The 22,236-nt window shown below is 54.7% G+C and overlaps 1 protein-coding gene across 7 annotated transcripts in view; it reads right to left on the minus strand.

The window, feature by feature from the left end:
• Positions 1 to 22,236, minus strand: part of NUMA1 (nuclear mitotic apparatus protein 1) — a 71,459-nt gene that overhangs the window by 3,976 nt on the left and 45,247 nt on the right. For 5 of the 7 annotated variants that reach the window (XM_061149253.1, XM_061149286.1, XM_061149271.1 and 2 more), the window contains exons 4-20: positions 17,501 to 17,580; positions 16,129 to 16,211; positions 15,326 to 15,406; positions 13,666 to 13,753; positions 12,269 to 12,389; positions 11,568 to 11,725; positions 11,162 to 11,279; positions 10,957 to 11,074; positions 10,515 to 10,655; positions 9,069 to 9,191; positions 5,517 to 8,915; positions 5,037 to 5,078; positions 3,529 to 3,597; positions 2,104 to 2,214; positions 1,804 to 2,022; positions 1,533 to 1,690; positions 67 to 313 (exon numbers count right to left, since the gene is read on the minus strand). In XM_061149253.1, coding sequence (XP_061005236.1) covers positions 67 to 313; positions 1,533 to 1,690; positions 1,804 to 2,022; positions 2,104 to 2,214; positions 3,529 to 3,597; positions 5,037 to 5,078; positions 5,517 to 8,915; positions 9,069 to 9,191; positions 10,515 to 10,655; positions 10,957 to 11,074; positions 11,162 to 11,279; positions 11,568 to 11,725; positions 12,269 to 12,389; positions 13,666 to 13,753; positions 15,326 to 15,406; positions 16,129 to 16,211; positions 17,501 to 17,580 — 5,356 coding nt within the window. The remainder of the gene's footprint in view (positions 1 to 66; positions 314 to 1,532; positions 1,691 to 1,803; positions 2,023 to 2,103; positions 2,215 to 3,528; positions 3,598 to 5,036; positions 5,079 to 5,516; positions 8,916 to 9,068; positions 9,192 to 10,514; positions 10,656 to 10,956; positions 11,075 to 11,161; positions 11,280 to 11,567; positions 11,726 to 12,268; positions 12,390 to 13,665; positions 13,754 to 15,325; positions 15,407 to 16,128; positions 16,212 to 17,500; positions 17,581 to 22,236) is intronic. The other 2 variants (XM_061149295.1, XM_061149302.1) reach the window with 1 other exon arrangement.

Genomic DNA, 22,236 nt, shown 5'->3' on the forward strand with positions numbered 1-22,236 from the left:
GGCCCTGGAGAGGAAGCGAGCAGTGCTGTCCTACAGCCGCACTCCCAGCAGCCGGACCTTGCTGACCTTGGTCATGGTGATGTTGATGATCTGCGTGGTGCGCCGACGAGCGGAGCGGGTTTTCCGGCTTGAGTCCAGGGAGATGTCCCCCAGGGAGTCCAGGCTGCTCTCCAGGGGGGCCTGACCCCGAGCAGGGATGGGTGTGAAGTAGAGGCTCTCCAGGGACTCCACTTTGGGGGGCAGACGCTGGGAGATGGGGGAGGCTGGCTCTCCGGGGATGCTGGTGCCATCCGGCTGGGTGCGAGGCAACTTGCTGTGGGGAAAAAGCTGCTGAGGCGCCATTCCTGGGGCTATACCGCATTTTGTCCATCCCTTTGTTCCAGTGACACTTATTACAAGACCACCAGGTCAAGCACCCCACCCTCTGATTTTTCAGAGGTACCAAGAAGAGTCCTTGACTGCGGCCCTGCCTTCCATCCTCTCCGTCATTGGTGAGCCCACCCACCCCATGGTGCCCTGAGCTCAATACAGGCAACTCCCAGACCCTGCTCTCCAGACCCTCCCAAACACAGCCCCAGACTGCCCTCTGGACTCCACAACGACGTGTCCCAAACTAAGTCCACTGTCTGTTCCTCCTCCTTTATTTCCTATTATAGCCAACACGAAGCTGGGGGGAGCAACCTCCAGCCAGCCTCCATCTCTTCCCTTTCCTGCCAAACCCAAGAGCCCTCCAACCACACCCCATTCCTCTCCTTCCCTGTCTGCCTCGCCCCTCTCACCTCGACTACAACAGCCTCTGAGAGACACACGGTGGTGACAAGCAAGGACTCAAGCCAGGCTGCCTGGGGTCAAGCCTAGCCCTGCCACTGTGGGACCCCGGGCTGCCCCAGTTTCCTCTGTGAAAGGAGATAATCATAGACTCTACCTCAGAGAGTTGTCATGGGATATATGAATTCATATTTCTCACGTGTATGTAACAGTATCTCTGGCACATGTAAGCATTTAACATAAAAATACATTTATTATTCTCATTAAAGTCTCAGTTTTCCCTATCAGGATAGATAGGCTAAGATGCAAAACTGACCATGTGCTCAACTGCAAACCCTTCTGAGGCCCTTCAGTGCCTTTAGGATCAGGTCTAAACGCCAGCCTCCTTCAGTGGGGAGTCCAGCCTGCCCTCAGGGGCCTGGGCCCAAGCCCTCCCCAATTCACTGTCCAGCCAGGCTCCTTCTCGGCCTTTGCTGTTATCACTCTTCTCTGTCCATGGGACACACACCTACAGTCTCTTTCAAGACTCAAGAGCAGGACTGACAGCCTCCATGAAGCCTCTTCTGACCACTCATTTCTTCTCACTCCCACTATGCTACATACAAACATCTGGCCTAATACCTCTAATACGTCATCCTCCTCTAAGAACAAGCTTCCAGAGGGCAAAGGGTTCCCATCTTCCTCTCTCACAGCCCCAGTGCCCAGGAGGCTGCCTGATCACACTGGGCGGACAACAGACTGGGGGAGGAAGGGTGCCCCCTGACCTGGTGACAGAGAGTGGAGTCCCCTCCTCGCAGCTCAGATCCAGGCTGTCAATACTCAAGTCCAGCTGAGGCTTAGCCTGGGGCTCCCGGCTCTTCAAGGCGTCAGTCGCCACCTGGAACTTGCCCAGGTCCCGAAGCTGCTGGTCGGCATGGGCAACCTGGGAATGGGGGCGGAGGGAGAGTGAAGGCAGGCCTCCGCAGGGTGGCTGAGAGGAGGACACCGGAGGCCAGTGTGCGGGAGGTGAGGGAGTCAGCGCAGCCAGAGCCTCACCTGTGCCTCCAGGCTGCGCACCTGGGCGGTGAGGTGGCGGCAGGCCTGCTCGGCCTCCTTGGTCTTCAGCCCGGCCTGCTGCAGCTCCCGGCCCAGCCGATCCACTTCTGCCCGCAGCCCTTTGTTCTCCGTCTGCAGCTGTTCCAGGCCCCGCAGCTGCTCCTGCAGCTCTTGGTTCTGCTGCTTCTTGGCATCATAATGAGTCTTGGCCTTCTCCATCTGGGTTGGCGGAAGGGTGGGTGGGTGGTGGGTCAGAGAAGTGGGGGGCTCAGGGGCCGGGGCTGGGGCCGGGCTCCTCACCTGTAGTTTGTAGTGCTCAGCTGCCTGCTCCTTCTGGCTCAGCTGGGCCTGCAGCTCACTCAGCTGGGCCTGGAGGCGCTGGACCTCCTGCTGGCTCTCACCGCCCTGGGCCTGGAAAGACGAGAGAAGCTGATGGCCGCTGGTCTCTTTGCCCCACCCAAATCCACCGACCCCTAGCCTCCTAGGCTCCACAGTGTTTTCAGATTCCTGAATTCCTGTTGCAGATTCTCTGAGGACACACAACAGGCCTTTGGGCCCCTCCCAACTCCAGCCTAAGCATCACGCACCCCTCAGAGTCCAGCTGCTGTAGGTGGTTTTCCTGTCCAGACAGTGCCCTTTCTGGAAGAGTTCTGGCAGCCTGCCTTCGCCTTGACACCAGGCACAAGCTACCTCACCCTCCCTCCATGAGGACAGTCTCCCGGGAAGGAAAGGCACTGACCCCTGGGAACACCAGGGATCTAGGCACATGGCGTGTGTACTCTTTGAGGACACGAGAACTCACTTCTCCTCAAAACCACTCTGGGAACTAGCTTTAGCTCCACTTCACAGATGAAGACACTGAGTTCAGAGACTGAAAGCACGCTGGTCACGGGGACTAAACAGCAGAGTAAGATTTGAGCCTCTGCCCACCTGACTCCAAAGCCGGGCTCAGTTATGCTGCGGACACCGCCTCCCAGACAGACCGCAGACTCCTTGGGCGCAAGACCTCTGGCAGCCTCTCTGTCCACCCACAGTTTGCACCAGCAAGTGCTAAGTCTGTGGCAGGCACTGGACAGGGCCAACCAGCCTTACCTCCTCATCTCCCGGCACCGGGAAGGCCCCTGAGAGGAGTGCACTCAGCCTATTTATCAACGTGACCGTGACATGGTGTGGAGTACATGGCAGTGAGCTGGGCAAACAGCTCCGAGCTCCCACCAACCCCTGTGACCCTCCTGGGGCCACTGGGGCCAAGTTCCTTTGCCCTTAACTAAAAGCTGTGAAGCCTAGAGTTGTAAAAAAGCAAATGTTAAACCAAAGAAGGTGATACCATGGAAAGAAAGAACATTAAGTTGCACTGTAGTACAAACGTCACTAACACTCACTCCCTAAGATTAAACAGCACAGCCCAGCGGAAGCTTCTGCAGTGCTGCAGGTGTTCTGATCCGCCCTGTCCAGTATGGGGGCCACTAGCCACACATGGCTACTGAGCTGTGGAAACGTGGCTAGCGCGACTGACAAACGGCAGTTTTTATTTAAATAACCACACGTGGCTAGTGGCTACTGCAACAGATAGTGAAGGTCTGCGGGTTGGGAGCCACTCTGGTCATCTTCCCTCAGGAGCTCGCAGAAGCACAGGCGGGGCTCCTGAGGCTGCCAGGCCCAGGGTGCCTTCCCTCCCTGCTCCCCTGAGCCGATGGAGGGCAGGCCCATCCCCTGCTGTCCCACCTTCAGCTTCTGCTGCTGCGCCTTGCTGGCTTGCTCATGGTCAGCTAGCTTCTTGTTCAGTTCTTCCACCTGGGGCAGGGAGGCAAGAGGAGAGAGACTCAGGGGGCCTTCCGCTGAAGGTCCAGACAAATTACGGGGTTTCCCCAGGCCAGTCCCCAGTGTCCCTGTAAGAAACTCAGGGCCGCCTCTGGCCTCCAGTTAGGGAATGGCCTGCCGCCCTGGCTGGTGGGCAGGGCCTGAGTGACGTGACCCAATCAAGTGCTGTCAGAGCCACCTGCCCGCGCTTGCCTCCACCCCCTGCCTCAGAGACAGAGGTAGCAGAGTCACTCAGGAGCTGACACCCCACCACAACCTACCGCCGCCGTTCCCAGCCCCAACCTTCCCATGGCGGGACAGGAACAGGGGACCCAGTCTACAACACCAGCAGACACACTCAATGACTACCCACCCCCACCCAAGAAACTGCCAGAGCAAAAGCCCAACTGCTCAGACCTCTCCCCAATATCCACAGGCCATTAGGGCTGGCGCTAGCAGTGTGGTGGCTGTGATTAGCACGGGTCAGGCAGCTGGGAAGACGAGAGCAGGGCAACACACGTATTCCACACCCACCCCACCCCCACAGAGAGGAAGGGCTTGGGGAGGAAGGGGACTAGAGGGCGCATGGCAGCCACAGACGCTCCTGGCTCCCCCGGGCTTTCTGGGAGCTCAAGCACGATCAGTGAAGGCAAAAGGCGGGAGCTCCATTGCTAACTGTTTGCTCTTCCATCTGACCTTCCCCATCATCTCAGGCTCCCTGGAGGAGGGGATGGGAGGAGAGGAGGACCCACCTCCTCAGCAGGCCCCAGATGATGGGGTAGGAAAGGGGGTGGAGGAAGGGGGCGCCCATTAAGTGCCAGTTTGATAGCTTTGATGTCTAGGGCAGCACAGAGACCCTGGTAAGGGTGAGGCAGTCAGACCTCACCTCCTCTCAACCTTGGCCTTCCTGCTCCCAGACATCTCTATCTTATGCTGGGGTTAAAAACCCCAGAGGGTGATGGGTAGGCGTCCTGAGCTCACGGCCCTGCTAATCTGTGGGGGCCGCCTGGCACATCACCTTTCTCGCTTCTGCAGGAAAGAAGGGAGCTGTCCTATACAAGGCCTGTGGCCAAACTGCAACAAGTCCCCACAGCTAAGTACCCAAACTTGGAGTAGGACTTGGAGGTCTGGGAGTCCCGAGGGCAGGCTGTCTCTGGATCTGGTACGGGAAAGACGAAGCCTGCCTTACCCCTCGTCCCTGACAGACGATGAGAGTACAGACGGGTGGAGAGGCCGACCTGGGATGGGTGGGGCGAGGCCTGAGAGGGCCCAGCACACCGCACTCCGGGACGGCCTGGGTTCCACGGCGTGACCCTGCCCCTTCACAAACAGTTCACAACAGGAGCCCACGGAGGCAAGCTGCAGCCGGGGTCATGCACCGAGACCAGTCACCGCTTAAGCAGCCAGCATTTATCGAGGACCTCAGGCATTACCTGCTTAGTCTGCTCGCTCTGAAATAACTCTAGCTGCTCCACCTGCGCATGGGGGAGCAACGGAGACAGCGTGAGATGGGGGCCCAAAAGGCACCCGCCCTGCTCCCAGGCTGACCTCACCGAGGCTCTGATCTGCCCCCAAGGAACCAGATGTCTAGTAGCCTCTTTAAACGCCATCTTGGCTCATTCGAAGCCCCAGTGGCTCTTGGGGCCTCCACTGTAAGTGTGCCTCCTCATGACAGGGTGCCTCAAGGGGTTGATGGCTTTCACAGCCTGCCTCACCAGAGACAGAGCCTTTGGGTAAGGGGAGGCTACTGAGAGTTTCTGTAGGCCAGCAGGGGCCACAGACGACCTGCACTAGCAGCCACATCTCCTCCTGCCCCCCAGACACTCTGGAATCACGTGGGGATCGGAGGCCGGGGAATGTTAGAGAGATGATGTCCCTGCCTCTCCAGGGGTGAGGCTGAGCCAGGGCCTCACCTGGGCAGTGAGTTTCTGCCTCTCCTCCTGGAAACGCTGCCTCTCCTCCAGGACCTTGGCCTTGGCACCCTCGTACTTGGCGGTCATCACCTCCAGCTCCCGGGCAGTGCTCTGCGCTTCCCGCTGCATCTCGGCCAGACGGGTCTCAGCATCTGCACGCACAGCTGCCAGCTCCTGGCTGTACTTCTCGCGGGCCTGGTCCAGCTCCACTTCCAGAAACTGCCGGCCGAGGCTGGCCCGCTCACCCAGCCCACGGTTCTCCTCCGCCAGCAGGCCGTGAGCCTTCTTCAGCATGCTCAGCTGCTCCGCGTAGCTGGCCTTTTCCGCTCGCAGCTGCTGGGCCACGCGCTCCTGCTCTGCCACCTTCTGCCGCAGAGGCAGCAGCTCCCCGAGCTCGCGCTGGGCCCGCAGCAGCTCTGCCCGCAGCCCACCAGCCGCCTGCTTGCTCTGCTCCAGCTCCTCCCGGTGGCGCTTCTCAGCAGCGGCCTGCTCAGCCTGCAGCTGCTGGCACAGGTGCTTGACGGGCAGGAGCTCGCTCGCCAGGGCCTGCGTGCTGGCGTGCTCCAGCTGCAGGGCCGAGAGGGCCTGCTCCTTCTGGAAGAACTTCTCCTGCCAGGCCTTTAACTCTTGGCCCAGCTCCTCTGCTCGCTCCGCCTGTGAGGCCAGCTCCTGCCGCAGGCTCTCAGAAGCCACCCGCTGCTTCTCAGCCTCCTCCCGGAGGGTCTGAACCTCCTCGCGCAGAGCAGAGCTGCGCTCCGCGGCCCTGGCGCTGCTGCTGGCGGTCTCCGCCTGGAGCAGGCGCAGCCGCTCTTCCAGCTTCTGACTCTTCTCCGACTCGGCGACCACCAGCCGCTTCAGCTCCTTGCTCTCGCCCTCCTTCTCCAGCACCTGGCGGTTCAGGATGGACACCTCCTCCTCCAAACTGCTGATGAGGCTGTTTTTCCTCTCGGCCTCCTGCTGACCCCGGGCCACCTGGGCCTTCCACTCGTCCTCAGCCTTGCCGTGCTCCTGGGCCTTGGCGCGGAGGGTGGCCAACTCCCTCTGGGTTGAGGCTAAGGCGTCCTGACTGCTCCCCAGCTCCTGGGCCTTCTGCTCTAACTGGCCCCGCAGAGTCTTCAGAGTACCAGCCTGCTCTGCGTGGGCGGCACGCTCAGACTCAAGGCTGTGCTCCAGGCTGGAGGCCTTCTCCTGGTACTCGCGGGCCTGCTGTTCCAGCCGGCTCACCTCTGCCTGCAGAGCCTGCACTTCAGAACCTTCTGGCTCAGTCTTTCGAGTAGCCTCGGACTGGGTTCGCAATCCAGAAGTGTCTTCTCGGCTGGCTGTCCCGAGAGACTGTGGGCGCCCCTCCTCTTTCTTGGCCAGCTGTTCTTTCAGTCGCTCCACGGTTTGCTGAAGCTCCTTCAGCGCTGCCCCTTGGGCTGCCTCCTGCCCACGAAGCTTGGCCAGTTCCTGGTCCATCCCCTCCTTTTCCCTCAGGGCCTGGGCCAGTGCCTCCTGCAGGGCAGCAAACTCCACACGCTGCTCATTGAGTGCATTCTGCAGCCGCATCTCCAACTCCGCCTTGGCGGCCTTCTCCAGGGCAAGGTCAGCTTGAGCCCGGCCCCGCTCCTGGGTCAGCCGTGCCACCTCCCTCTCCTGTTGCCCACGCTCCTCCTGCTGCTGCCCCTGGCTCTCCATCAGCGCGGCCCGCAGCCTCTCCAGCTCGCTGCCCATCTGCTCAGCCTCACGCTCCATAGCCTGCAGTGCTGCCTGCGTGCTGCAGAACGGGCGTCCCTGCTGCTCTTCCAGCCACTCCGACTGTCTGTCTCCTGCCCTGGGCGGCTCCTTGAGCAGCTCCGGGGAGGCCGTCTCCGGCTGCTCACCCGCCTTGCGCACCAAGGCCTCCAGGCGGGCCACCTCCTTGCTGGTGGCCGCCATCTTCTCCTGCAGGGTGGCCAGGTCGGTGGCGAGCTGCTGGGCCCTGCCCTCCTTCTCCTGGACCTGCTGCCGGGCCCTGGCCAGGCTGGCGTGGAGCTGAGCCAGCTCGTCCTGCTGCCGGCTGATCTGGAGCTCGCTGTGGGCCTCGATCCCCACTACCTTCTCCTTGGCCTCCTGCAGCTCCTGGCGGGCCTTCTCGCATTCCTCCTTCAGGGTCATCAGCTGTTCCTGGAACATGGCGCCGTACTGCGCCTCTTCCTGCTGGCTGTCCTCGTACCGCTCACGCCAGGTGGCCACCTCCTTGGCCAGCTGCTCACACTCACTCTCGGCCTCGCGCTGGGAGGCGACAGCCTCGGCCAGCTCCTGCCGCAGGGCTTCTGTCTTGGCCTGATGGGCCTCCCCAAGCTGCTGTAACCGGGCCTCCAGCCCCTTGCGTCCAGCTCTCTCTTCTTCCAGCTCCTTCTGTCCCTGCTCATGCTGCTCCACCAGGCTCTGCGTCTCCGCCTCCAACCTGCAGATGCACCGCTGCTGCTCGGCCAGGGTGTCTGCGACCCTGCGCTTCTCCTCTTCCAGGCTGCCTGTGGTGGCCTTCAAGGACTCCTCCAGGGCCCGGACCTGCTCCTGGAGCTGGGCCTTCTCCTGGGCCACACCTTCCCACTCGGTTGCTTTCTGCTGCTCAGACCTCAACTGGGCCTTCAGCTCTGCCACCTGGGCCTGCGCCTCACTCTGCTCCTGGCGGGCTGCCTCAACATGGGCACGGAGTTCCTCCACCTTCTGGCTCAGCTCTGCCTTCTCCTGCTGGGTCTGTGTCAGCGAGGCCTGGGCACCATCCTGGGCTTCATGGGCGGCCTGCAGCTGCTCTTGCAGGACCTCCAACTTGGCAGCCTTCTCCTTCTCCACTGCTCCCAGCTGCTGGAGGGCCGAGTCTCTCTCCCGGAGAGCAGCCTCCCGCTCCTCAGCCGCAGCAGCCAGTTGCTGGGCCTGATCTCTCCGGGTGGCCTCCTTCTCTGAGGCGGCCTCTTCCAGCTGCCGCTCCTTCCGCTCCAGGCTGCCGCTCAGCTGCTCCACCTGCTGGCGGAGGCCCTGGGCGGCCTCTTCCTGCTGCCGGAGGGTCTGTGTGAGCTGTGCCTGCTCCGTCTGGGCCTGCTGCTTCAGGCCGGCCAGCTCCCCATCCCGCTGCTGCACGGTAGTGTTGAGGGTGTCCAGCTCAGAGGTCAGTGTGGCCACCTGGGCGGACAGCCGGGCCACCTGAGCCTGAGAAGCCTGCTCCAGCTCCTCCTTGGCCTGGCCGAGGCTGGACAGTGAGCCCTGCAGCTCAGCGATTAGGCCGGCCAGCTGCTGCTTTTCTTCTTCGAAGTGGCTCCGCTCGGCGAGTAGCTTGGCTTCCCGCTGGCCCCGCTCGGTCTCCAATGCCGCCACCCTGGCTTGAAGCTGGGTGTTGTCTGCAGCGAGGGTGGCTGCCTCTTGCTTGAGGGTTTCCAGCTGGTGAAATAAAGAGACAAACAGGGATCAGCACGACTCCTCGATGCCCTCTGCTCCTCTGGGGATTGAGGACCACCAGGAACCTGAACATGGAATGCACGGGTCAGCAGCCACCCCAGCCCACAGGTGTCACCGCTGCCCCTGAGTCCCTACCTGCAAGACATCGCCCAGCACCTCACCCTTCTCCTGGGGTGGGTTCTCCCGCAGTTGGGCCAAGTGTTCTTCCAGCTGTGAAAGCTTTCCCTGAAGGATTTCGTTCTTCTCTTCAAGGCATTTCTGGGAGTAAATGAGAGCCCCAGGTTAACAGAAATGAAACAGGTACCAGCTTGCCACACAAGCCCTCATGAGTATCAACAAAATGTTATTATCCCATTACCCTGATGCTGAGAGGGACTGGGGGCAGGAGAAGAAGGGGACGACAGAAGATGAGATGGCTGGATGGCATCACTGACTCGATGGGCATAAGTTTGAGTAAACTCCAGGAGTTGGTGATGGACAGGGAGGCCTGGCGTGCTGCGATTCATGGGGTCACAAAGAGTCGGACACGACTGAGTAACTGAACTGAACTGAACCCTGTTACTGAGATCTCCTCTGGCCCCGACCTAGGGGAAAACTGGCAGAAACCAATGGAGACCTGACTTACCAGTCCCAGTCCCAGGGCTGAATTAAGTTGGGTGACCTGCTCATTTCTTCTCCAAGGCTGAGTTTACTTAAAATTTCCTCACTGTATACCCTTCCTCAGTCATGTCTTGGCTCTCAGGAGTATCCAAACACTCATCAGCTTAAAAATATCCTGACTGTCCGAACACCAACGGCAGCAACAGCCACAGCACCCTCTGGTCCCCTGCCCCTCTTCACCCCACTGTTCACTAAGCAACTACAATGGGCCAGGGCCTGTCTGAATCTACCCAACAGATTGGGAGGTAGAGACTACCATCCCTATTGTTTTTACAGAGTAAGAGTCCAAAGCTGATGAGTTGAGTGCCTTGTCCGGGGGCTACATGGTTACTAATACGTGGCAGAGCTGGGTTCTTAATAGCAACAATAATCTCAGCAACTTCATTTCGTATCAGACAATGTGTGTTCAGTGCTCTATCTGCATTATCTTACAACAGATGATAAGGCAGCTACTAATTCTTTTTCCCATTTTAGGGAAAAGATGCTTAGAAAGAAGTCAAGTAACTTGTCCAAGAGCCACACCTGTAACAGCAGAAACAGGACATACAGGTGTACTGAACCGAAGCCCATTACAGCACACTATTAAGCCTTGAAGAGTAGTCAGCATAATTCCCAAAGGTCCCACAGTGAAAAAGTGAAGTCGCTCAGTCGTGTCCGACTCTGTGACCCCATGAACTGTAGCCTACCAGGCTTCTCCATCCAAGGAATTTTCCAGGCAAGAATACTGGAGTGGGTTGCCATTTCCTTCTCCAGGGGATCTTCCCAACCCAGGGATAGAACCCAGGTCTCCTGCATTGTAGGCAGACGCTTTACCGTCTGAGCCACCAGGCAAGTCCAGAGGTCCCATAGAGTGGGAAACGGTATTCAGCTTTCAGCATGTGGTCAAGACCATGGCCCTGACTTCCCGAAGCAGAGGGCTACCTTGTCCTGCAGGGCTGTGCCGAGCTCCTTCTCCAGATGCGCCTGCTTCTCCATCCACTCCTGAGTGGCCCTGCTGTGCTCTTCTGTCAGTTCATTGAGGGCCCCCTGGAGTTGCTGCAGGTGACTGGCAAACTCCCGCAGCTGAGACAGACAAGAGGGAACCCCCATCACCCAGGGTCAAAACTGCCAGAACCACTGCTGTCTGCCTGCTGAACTCCAGGGTCTGCATGGCTCCTGTTATCCTTCCAGCCCTCCTCAAGCCAAACACAACTAATCACACCTCTAACACAGGACTACTAATCAAAATTTACGGCCACTAGCCAGTCCCTGGCAGTAGCCAATTAAGGAAGGAGGACATTCTCCTCAACCAGCTGGGGGAATTGTCCAGACCAACTCAGTCACACCGGGCTACCAGGTGTGGACCAGAAACCCCAACTCTCACCTTAAAGGAAAGGTCCCCATTCTCCTCAGAAAGCTGGTTAATTCTGCGATCCATCTGGCTCTTCTCTGTCTTCAGGTCCTGGCACTGCTTCAGAGTTTCGTGGAGCCGCACAGTGAGGCTGCGGGGGGGGGGGGGGGCGGGGGCTGGTGAGGAAAGAGCACATGGCCGCTGCACTAGGTGCAGAAGGACAGCAGGAGAACCATACCTCTCGTTCTTGCCACGCAGCTCCTCCAGCTCCCTGGGTTCCAGCGGACTGGCCGCCTGCTTCTCGTTGAGCTGAGCGAGGCGGTCAATGCGCTGCTGCATCATGGCTATCTGAGCATCTGCCCCGGAGGAGAAGAGAGGACTCAGCCCAGGACAAGGGGAGGAGCGAGGGGTGGGGGGGGGGGGGGTACAGCTGGTCCAGGGAAAGAAGGAGGCGGGGGGCGTGGATAGCACCAGCTTCCAGGGGGTCAGCCAATGGGCCCAGGGATGAGCTCAGCTCCCAGGCCAGCAGAGGAGATGACACAGGAGGCAGAAGGGCCATACCTCAGACAAGCCCAGCACCTTCCTAGATGAAAATCCCAAATGCTGCCCATCCACACACATCTACCAGCGAGCCAGGCACCTACCCTTCTCGGTGAGGAGCTTGCGGTTCTCAGCCAACTCCAGCTCCAGCTCGTCTCGATTACTTCTCTCATCTGCAAGCTGCTTCTTTAGCCGCCTCATCTGGAACTGTGGGGTCTGCAAGATGTCACCCATGGGGGAGGCTGGAGAACCTGAGAGGAAGCTGAGGAAGGAGATGGCCCAGATGCCATGGTCAGAACCCAAGAAGTAAGGGCGGAAGCAACCAACAACAAACGCGGGTGGTGGTGGGGATGGGCTCTATGGGTGTGCGCACAGGGGCGAGGCCCAAATACCTGGGTTCTGTCTGCAATGCTACCTTGTGCTTTATGATGTGACCTAGAGAAAGCTTCTCTTCTTTCTTCAAGTCTTAATTTCTCTATGCCTCCCCACCCACCACAGCTGCAAAAGGAGGGCACTGTCTTTGCCTTTACAGAACTGCACTAAGAAAAGGGACTTTAGCCTAGTCTTCAAGAAAGCAAGAAATCCCATAAACAGGGACCAGTCTTTGACAGGCATTTTGCCCAGGACAGATCCCAACCAAGTCCCCCACTGATCCTGACATAGGGGAGGACGTCACAGGTCTGTGAGATACTCCAAGCTCTCTGATGACTCAGGGGCTGGTCAACAGTTTGGCCCCTTGGAGGCAGGGATCCGAGCGCTGGGTGTCGAGGGCCTCCCATCCTGGGAGAAGAGGCCCAGCACATACTTGTTACCGCTGGAAGAGGCAACTTTCTGTAGCTCTAGGAAGTGAACCTCCCTCTTGGCCTGGTGGCTGGGTGGGGAGAGCTCTTCAGAGATGGTGCTGGAACGGGGGGAAGGGACAGGAGCTGGAGCAGAAGGAGCAGACAGGCCAAAGAGAGGTCAGTAAGAGGTGGACAGATTTGCATCTTTATGCTACTTGAGAATTTGCCTTAGTGGGGATGAATCCAGACACTTATATGTCAGCTGCAGAGGAAGGCTGGGCAGAGCTTGAAGCCTGGGGTCTGGGTTATCCAGCAGTCAGTGCTCTAAGCCAGGTATGGGGCTTCCCTGCCCAGATGACCAGTGCTATAAGGGCACAGAGGAGTGACAGAGTCCTCTGTGCCCAGAGACCGGACCCGGTGTTCACACTTTTCCCCTCAAGCCACCCTGAGCGGGCTCCTCTCAGTCCCAGTGGCCTCTCAAGTCAGAGCCAGCAGCCTCCTCGCTGAAGCCCTCATTCTGAAATCGTGCACTGCCAGCATGACTTCTTTCTCAAAATCTCCTCTTCCCTTGGCTCTCATGGCGACCTTCACAAGGCCCTCCTACCTCTAACACCTGGGATCCCTCTCCCTCACCTGCTCCTTTCTCTCCCACCTGCCCACCAAGCCCCAGAGTTCTGATGGGGCCTGCGTGCTCTGCCCACAGTGCCCAAGGCTTCCGTGGCCATCCATATACCAACGTGCAAGCCCACAGCCTGGCCCCGAGCCCTCTCCTGCACTCTACACTCTCATCTGCAACATCTCCACCTGAAGTTGCTCACGGGGAACCTGAACACAAGGAACACCAAATTCAGCAGCTGGGTGAACATGCCGAGACCCCCAACCCTACACCTGTCGTCGTTAGATGGCTCTTCCCCACAGGCAGTGCTCTCACTCTTTCTACTGTACTTCCACCGAGATGCCTGGTAGATTCAATACCTCCCTGTTCTAGCACTTTTTCCTCATCGTACATTCTGGTTTATGTATCTGTCTTCCCACCTAGAACACGAGCAATATGTAAGGAACAACAGTGTTCTAAGACTATGTACTCCCAGCTTGTAAGCTGAGAGTAATGATTGTTTAAACAATAAAAAACAAAACAAGATGAACACGTGGGTGGTGGGGTAAACCAGGAGAACCGACAGCAGACATGATCACTTACAAATGTCCTGCTGAGCTGCTGCCAGGCACGAGGAGGAGCTCTGTGGGAACTGGGATGAGGGCAACATGGCCAGAAGTCATGTCACTCCATGTTCCACATGTTTCCTAAGCACCCACTCTGTGCTCTGTGTTGGGGCAAACCCCCAGAACTTCCTGACAACTCAGGATCCTAGCAGTCCCCAGCTCAGAAATGACAAGATTGTCAAGAATGGCCCCTACTCACCTTTCTGCAAGAAGCTCTCCAAGTCTTCATTCAGGTTTAGCCCATCCTCATGGTCCAGCACAAATTTGAGAATGACGGCTAACTCAGCCTGGGCCACAGACAGAGAAAGAGCATCACTGAGGTGTTCGGGAGGCCTGCAGGGATGGAGGGCACCATCCTGGAGGTGCCTTAAGGGTCTGCTGGAACCCATCCTTGCCCTCAGAGCCCCATGGTCCAGTCCAGAATGTTCCCCCAGAGACGTTCCACTCTACTTGTCCCCAGCCCCTCATTTCCCCCAAAGATGCACCCAGGGTCAGACAGAGGTCCAAACTGACTTCACTCCAGACCATGAGATGAGAACAGGTAAGCAAAGCAACCCAGTCAGAAAGCTTTTACACACAGTTCTGTTGGCCCCTCCCAGCTGTTCTCTGTCTTCAGTGAAAACACCTCCAGGGCTCATGCAGGGCTTAACCACCAGCTCAGCTGTAAAATCTTGCCTTCGCTGTCTGAATTCCAAAGCTACAGAGTTGATCTGACTTCCCTGGCCATTTTCCTTATTCCTTTAGAATTTCTTTCTACCAGGTCTATGATCAGCTTAGAGCAGAGAAAAGGTTAAAGGAAGGAAGAAGCCACTTGTTCCTCCCTCAGCACTACAACCCCAACCTGTGACAAGCCACAAGCTAAGTGAGTATGAGATGGGGTGACTCAACACTTCTACCACTAGGTGAAAGGCCACAGCTCTGCGGGCACTGCCCGGCCAGTCACTGACATTCCCCTCTCTGGCAACCCAGCGGCTACTGCCCTGGGAAACAAAGCCCAGCCACTCACGCAGGAAGCGAGGACATCGTCAGGACCTGCACGGCAGGCAGTGCCCTCTCTAATGGAGCAGATGCGCCCACTCCCCTTCACTTAGGGACCGTGCAGAGGAGGGGAGGGGGGACCCGCTCTGAGCTAGACTGTCACGACAGACAAAGACATCCTCACTGATCCGTCCTAGAGGAAAGGAGGGTGAAATGGAGTGACAGTCTGTGTAAAACACCCACTTAAACATACAGAAGCACATACATGAAGGAAGAATAATTTCTATGTATTATCCAAAGACAGTTCAGGTACAGGTACAGTTAAACATATGTATGTGAAAAAAAGCTGGAAGTATATCCTTTAAAAGTTAGCAATTATTGCTGAGAATGCAATTACTAGCAACTGTTATTTCCTTCTTTGTGCTTCTTGGTATTTTCCAGACATACTATAATGAATGGCTAAAATCCCTGAAGGAAATCAGTCCTGAATATTCATTGGAAGGACTGATGCTGAAGCTGAAACTCCAATACTTTGGCCACCTGATGCAAAGAACTGACTCATTTGAAAACACCCTGATGCTGGGAAAGACTGAAGGCAGGAGGAGAAGGGGACAACAGAGGATGAGATGGCTGGATGGCATCACCAACTCAATGGACATGGGTTTGGGTGGACTCCGGGAGCTGGTGATGGACAGGGAGGCCTGGCGTGTTGCAGGTCATGGGGTCGCAAAGAGTTGGACACAACTGTGTGACTAAACTGAGCTGAAAACTACTATAACATAGTTTTTATAAAGAATAATATATGTTGTTTAGAGAAAAACAACTGGGATGGGGCGAAACATGGGCAAGCCTGTTGGGTGGGGTGGAGGCACAGGGCTTACCTGAATCTTGTATTCAAACTGCTCCCAGTCCCTGAGGCTCCTGGAGCTCATGGAGGAGTGATACAGGAGCAGCATGATCATCTAGAGGCCAAGCCGGAGGAGCCACTGAGCAGGGCTGTCTCTCTTCCCAGTCCCCAACCCCTGCCTTGTTCTAGGGACTCTGAGCTCTTCCAAGACCCTCTGAAAGCTCCTAGAATTCAGCAGCCCCAGGCTGCTGCCCTTAACTGTATCAGGAAACACTTTTCTTTTTTAAAAAATTTATTTATTTATTTTAATTAGGGGCTAGTTACTTTACAATACTGTGGCGGTTTTTGCCATATACTGACACGAATCAGCCATGGGTGTACATGTGTTCCCCCCTCCTGAACCCCCCTCCCACCTCCCTCCCCATCCCATCCCTCTTGATCAAGGATTCAGTGCTCACTGTGCAAAAAGCCAGGAGCCAGAATCCCTGCACTCATGGAACCCAGGGTATGACACTTAAAGCATCCTCCATATGCTAGCACCCAGAAACAGAAGGGGGAATGAACTGGACTGAGCTAAAAAGAAAAATACGACGACAGCCAGCTAAGGCCTGACTCTTGCCAGGTATCCACAGAGGCCACAGTAATGGTCCAGTAAACATCTTTGTCATTAGGATGGACTAAAATCCTTGGCTGAATCAAGCCTCAGCTAGGTGGCTGCTTGGACCTACCACCAGCCTCCACAAGGCTCAGGAATAAAGCCTCCACCACTTCTGGGTTGAGAGAAGGCCCTTCTGGTGCCACCCTCTCACCCCCACCAGTTTTGTTTTCCACAGGTACCTTTGCTAGTTCCAGCTCTGAGCCCTCCATCACCTTCTGCACTGACACCAGGCATTCTGGAGAAGAGGGATGTTTTCGGTTTTCTGTAATGACAACAATGTAGAAAACAAGGTGAGTTTCCTAGGAACCATCCCTGAGATCATCAGAACACCTTGCAGTCAGAGAAGCAGAACGGCTGGTGGGACCAGGAGATGACACACACATTTCCACCTCAAGTTAGTTCTATCCTGGGCTAGTCCAAGGACTACAGGGACAGTTCAAGGAGAAAATGGGCTGGGAATTCACAGCAGACCTGGGGCCTGACGTAGCACTCACCCACCCGCACACCAACTCCCCCTCAGCACCATAGAGGAGGAGCCCAGAGATTCCAGGTCACTGCAGAGTCTCCTTCCAACAGAGGGTGCAGAGGAAGCCTGCCTGCAGCTGAGTCAGACCAGGGTTGGGAGGAGGATACCTGCTTCTTATGCTGCCAGGGGGGCGGGGCTCCATTACTAATACCCTGCTTTATCTTAATCCATCATCACCTTTCTTATAATCCTCTTGAGGTGGGGATGGCAGATAGCTCCTGGATCAAAGATGAGAACTGCGTCCATAGCTTATGGGGGAGGGGACTGAGAAGCACTGCGCTAGAAGCTCTGACTGCATGTGTGCTCTGCTGTTCAGGTGCACCCGACTCTTTTTGACCCTGTGGACTGTAGCCCACCAGATTCTTCTGTACATGGGCTTCTCCAGGCAAGAATACTGGAGTGCTTGCCATGCATTCCTCCAGGGGGTCTTCCCAACGCAGGGATCAAACCTGCATGTCTCACTGCATTGGCAGGCAGTTTCTTTACTGCCAGCACCACCTGGGAAGAAGCTCTGCATGTGTCCTTTTTTACTCTGCACGTCAATCTTAAGAGCAATTATTAATCATCTTCATTTTACAGACAGGGAACCCATGTCCAGAAAGGTCACACACAACAGTAGAGTAGAAGGGCAAGACCTCATTCTTAGCCTGTCTGTGCCCCTATACCAAATCACTTAAGCAATTAATTTAGGGTTACCATGGGAAACTGTTCTCCCAGCAAGGGGAAGAAGGTAACCTGGATCTTTCTGTCTCCTTGCAGTGGAAGGAATGGGAACCCAAGGTGATGAGTCCCCAAAATCAACCCCCTGGCTCTACCTGGATCCCAGACTCATACTCCAGGACTGCAGGGATACTCTCCCCCAACTGGTGCAGGCCAGACCCAGAGAAGCCACTCCGGCCACACTCTCGGTGGCACACAGTGGGCGGCCTCAAGCCTCTGCCCCTCCCGACACCTGAGACCTGGTTCTTCTGGCCGCCTGAGCCCCAGGAAGCAGCTCCTTCCCAGCCAGAAAGAAAGGTGCTTACTCTGCAGAAAACTGCACACAAACTCCAGTCTCTCGGGCACTGGTCGCTGCAGGATTTGCTGCCCTTCATCAGTGCCGAGGCTAGGAAAAGAACAAGCGTTAGAAACAGAGTACTTGGCCAGCCTTCCCTCCTGGCTACTGCATTACCTATCACCTTCCCATCCCTTCAGGCTGGGTCTGTGTTGGATCTGACAGAGAAACAGGCCAGGCGCTGGAGGCAGGGGAGAAGACAGAGACACCATTTACCCAGAAAGAACTGTGTTGTGGCTGAGAAGTGGGGACTTGAGGCCTGAGGCCCTCCTGGAAAAGACAGCACTCTGCCGCCCCATTTGTGAATATGGGAAAGCTCTGTGGGAAGCGAGCTGAGAGGCGATGGAGGCAGCATAGATGGATGGGAAGTTGGGGTCAATAGTCCGGAATGGCTCACGTATAAAAGGTCAGGACGCCTGGGAACACGTGACAAGAGGACAAGTACGGGAGGACTATGTACGCGGCTAGAGTGAGACAGGACTATGGAAACGGGAAATCAGATCCAAGAACTGAAAGAGCAGGCAGGAACAAGGCTCTGAAGTGACACGTCAAAGTTCAACACTCACTAGGCTGAAGGCTGAGGTGGCCTCCGAGGGGCCAGGCCAAGGGACAATCACTCTTGATCTGTGACCTTCCCGGCGCTGGTTTAAGTGGAAAGGTGAGCAAAGTGTGAAAAGCAATGACGGCAGGGAGCAGCAGGGGGCGCTCTCATACAGGCCTGGCCCCAGCCCCTCTGGCTAAGGGCAGTTTCATTTTCAGAAGTGACTACCCTCATTTAAAAGTTAGAAAGGTGACTTTTCTATCTAGGCTACAGCTGAAGATACTGACTAAAAGGCCTCCTGTTCTTCAGATCCCACATCTCCAAGTTTCAACCAACTTTCCAGAGGGCAGGGCAGACTTGAGAATCCCCCTGCAAAGCACAAAAGCATCCCAGCCAAGACTGGGAGTTACTCCCTCCAGCTATGGAGTGATTACAAAGGCTTCTTCCAAGGGAACCCCCACAAGCAGCAATCTGGGTAGCTGGTCTATGATTAGGGACACCTACAAATTCCTTCAGAGATGCTAATCTCCTCACAGACTCCCGAAAGAGCCATCCTCCCTACCCACCCACAATCTGGAATGTTGTGACTCTGCCTCATCACAGAGTAGTAATTTACTTAAGTGTATTCCAATTGATAAAAAAAATAAACATGGTACTTCAGTTAAATGTCTGAGAAATACTGGGTTAAACCCAACTGGACATTTTTCTAAAGAAGAAGGCATAATAGGCATTATTTCCTAAATATATCTGACCACAAAACCCATTTTTTTCCCACTGAGCCCCTGAGATAGTATAGTTGCATGGAACATGCTTTGGAAAACTCTGGTTCTGGGGAAACACAACCCATCCTTTAAGAAGACTGCATTCAAGTTTCATCTTTGGCAGGAAGCCAAACAGAACCACTGCTAGTCATGTCTCCCCCTTCTTCTCAGGCATTCTGACAACATTCACAGACCCATGCGCATCATTTATAAGTGACCACTCTGTGTGAGCTGAAAGATAGGAATACAGCAGGTGCTGAGTACGTATGGGCTGACTGACCGATGAGGAATGCTTTTAACTGGGATGAGCAGAGGTCAACATCAGTAAGGCAAATATCAGGGCTTTAAAGTTTTCTGGGAAAAATACCTCCACTGAACTTTGATTTGCAAGCCTCAGAGATATCAAAGAGATGGGATAGCCTATTTGGTTGAGGCTATTCACACACAGAAAAATGGAGAAACTTGTCAGAGAGTTGACTCTAATGAATTTTCCAAGAGAGAAAGCCAAGTGGCCAAGGAACAAGCATTTGCTCACTTCCCAGAGCTTCTATCTGCCGCCCGCCCAGTCCTCCTCCACTCTTTCCCTGAAAACCAGGTGTCTGATTTCTGTTAGCAACAGTAGGAGCATCACAAACGAATCAGCCAGAACACATTCACCGGTAACGTTTTCCCAAGGAAAGCTGGTCAGCATCGCCCTGTATCTGGGGGGAAGACCAGGGTCACCCTGGGATCTCAACAGCACTTCTATCCAACACACTCTCTCTCTCTCCCCACTGCTACTCTTCTCCCCACCTGTCTCTTCTCATCTAAAGCTCAGGCAGCACCTTAGAAAATAACTTGGAAAATGGGCATCTTGAATTTTTGACCTGCCTTATGCAAATTTCCCACTGTGTTATAAACTTACAGTGGCTAAACCAAGGATATACATCCTTACCCCTGGACACATCTACTACTCTTGTCATCAGGCAAGGAAATTTATCTCCTCAAAAGCAAAAGCTTGATCCATCCATGCTGCACACTATTATCTGATACAATGAGGGAAGTCATACCTGGCTGCCTCTCCTTTGGTGATGTTAAAATTAAATTGTAGGTTAGGTATTGCCAGCCTAATGGTTTTACTGGCCATTGATGTTAGCTGCCTAGATCTACTTTCATTAGGGTTTGCAAAATGGCTGTTACATTATGAGTTATAAAAGGCTGACTTACAGGTGGTACACAACTCCATCTATGAAGTACCCTTGAAAAAAACCTTAAAGCTAATTAAATTTAGATCTAATTACCAGTTTATAGGCAACTAGGGGAAGAACAAGTTAAGCAGTACCATGATGATACAATTAACAAAGGTCAGAATTTAAGAAAGTCTACAAGATCCAAAAAAAAAAAAAAAGAGAGAGTGGGGTGTAGAGGTAGAAATGAGTAGGAAACAAGACTGGAGGGAAGAGATGGGCCCCTGATGAAAGTTCTGAATACCCAAACTGAAGTTTTTAGATTTCAATCTCTTGGCAATGAAGAGCTGCTGAGGTCCATGAGCTGTTGAGCACAGTTTTGAAAGCAGGATGGAGGAAGGTCCTGAGAGCACACTACAGGGATACCCAGGACTAAAGACAGGTTAGAGAAGAATGAAGTCATGAGGGTCTGGTATCCAGAATGAGGCAGAGGAAGGGATGTGAGAAATCTCCTAAAGGACAAACTGAGAAGATGGTGACATTAGAAATCAGTACCCAGGTGAGGGGAGAATTCAAAATGATGTTGAAATGTCCTGTGTCTGGGTAACCAGGAAAGAAAATGGTATTGTCCAGGAATTCCCTGGCAGTCCAGTGGTTAGGGCTCAGCATTTTCACTTCCAGGGCCCGGATTCTACCCCTGATCAGGGAACTAAGATCCCACAACCCATGCAGTACAGCCAAAAGAAAAGGAAATGGCAGTGTCTGTACCAAAATAAGAAATACAGTGACCTCCTTCACTAAAGCAGGTGGGCCAGTCAGAGCCACAGGGACCTTTAAGAAATCATATTAGACACCTCATTATTAATATAAATCTCAAAAGATTAAAAAAACAAAAAAACCCACTCTAGCAAACACATCTGTCGTAGGGACACTCAGCCCCACTAGAATATCAACTATATGTTCATTCGCTCATTTTCACCTAACAAACATTAATTAAAATCTAACCACTGCAAAGTCCTAAGTTAGGTGTAGAGAACCTGAAGATGAATTAGACCCAGACCCTGCCCTTCACAAGCTCGGTTCTACCTTGTCTCCCTGTCAATGAGCTGCTGCCTATAAACGCAGCCAACCTGCTTCACAGAGATGCTGACTTCCTGACACCAGTTCCTACATGCTGTGTATGGATACAACGCATACAGGTGCATACATGATCAGTCGCTCAGTCGTGTCTGACTCTTTGCGACCCCATAGACTATAGCCCACCAGGCTCCTCTCTCCATGGCATTTCCCAGGCAAGAATACTGGAGTGGGTTGCCATTTCCTCCCCCAGGAGATCTTCCTGGCCCAGGGATCAAACCTGTGTTTCCTGCATTGCAGATTATCACTGAGCCACATGAGAAGCCTCAACACTTCAGATCTTGGTCTGGGGGACTCAGCATCTATTGTGCTTTCCTTTAAATTGGGAAAGTCGGTCTTCTCCACTGTCCCCCCCAATTCCTTACATCATGGTTTGCCTATACTTTTGCCCATAGCACAAAGAAGTAAAAGGCCAGTCAGTCTGCCCTTCGTAATTCCTTAAAGTTGAGGATACAGGAAACAAGATGAACCATATGAGCTTTAAAAAGATAAATACAGGTCATGGCTTGACCCATCTTTGCTGGGATCCAGAAAGGTGAGACGAGAGGAGGCCCCACTCCACTCGTTTCTCAAATAACTGTGAAGTTCAAAGGAAATGTACGAAAGACACAGATATAAAATGAAGAGGCCTAAACTCAGATCTTGGCTACATGACAACAAGCAGCTTATCAAATGCTAATTGACCTCAGAGAATAAGTTAAATGAGGTAGGTGAAAACCCCAGAAATGCTCTATGGGTTAGAGAGGCACAAATCTGTGCAGGGCTAACAAGTTAAAAGACTTTTAGGTGCTGTTTCTTCCTCTCAAGTTTATGAGCTTCCCCTTTCTTCTTCCTGGCCTCTCAGGTTGCAAAGAGGGCTTGTGAGGTAAGGATGACCTTGTGAGATAAGGATGAGGGCTACAGAAGACTCCTGTTGAGACAAGAGGACAGGGAACCCCGGGGCAGGCTCCCGGAGGTGTGAACACAGAGACCTGGCAGCTCTCCTACGAAAGAGAAATAGCGAGGAAGCCTCCAGATGGGACAAGAGGAAGACCTCTCTCTTAGAGACACAGTGACTGGAAGACATTCCAATCCTGTGGTGCCTTCTGGCCAACCAGGGAAG

The sequence above is a fragment of the Dama dama genome, chromosome 1 (genome assembly GCF_033118175.1).
Source record: "Dama dama isolate Ldn47 chromosome 1, ASM3311817v1, whole genome shotgun sequence".
NCBI lineage: Eukaryota > Metazoa > Chordata > Mammalia > Artiodactyla > Cervidae > Dama > Dama dama.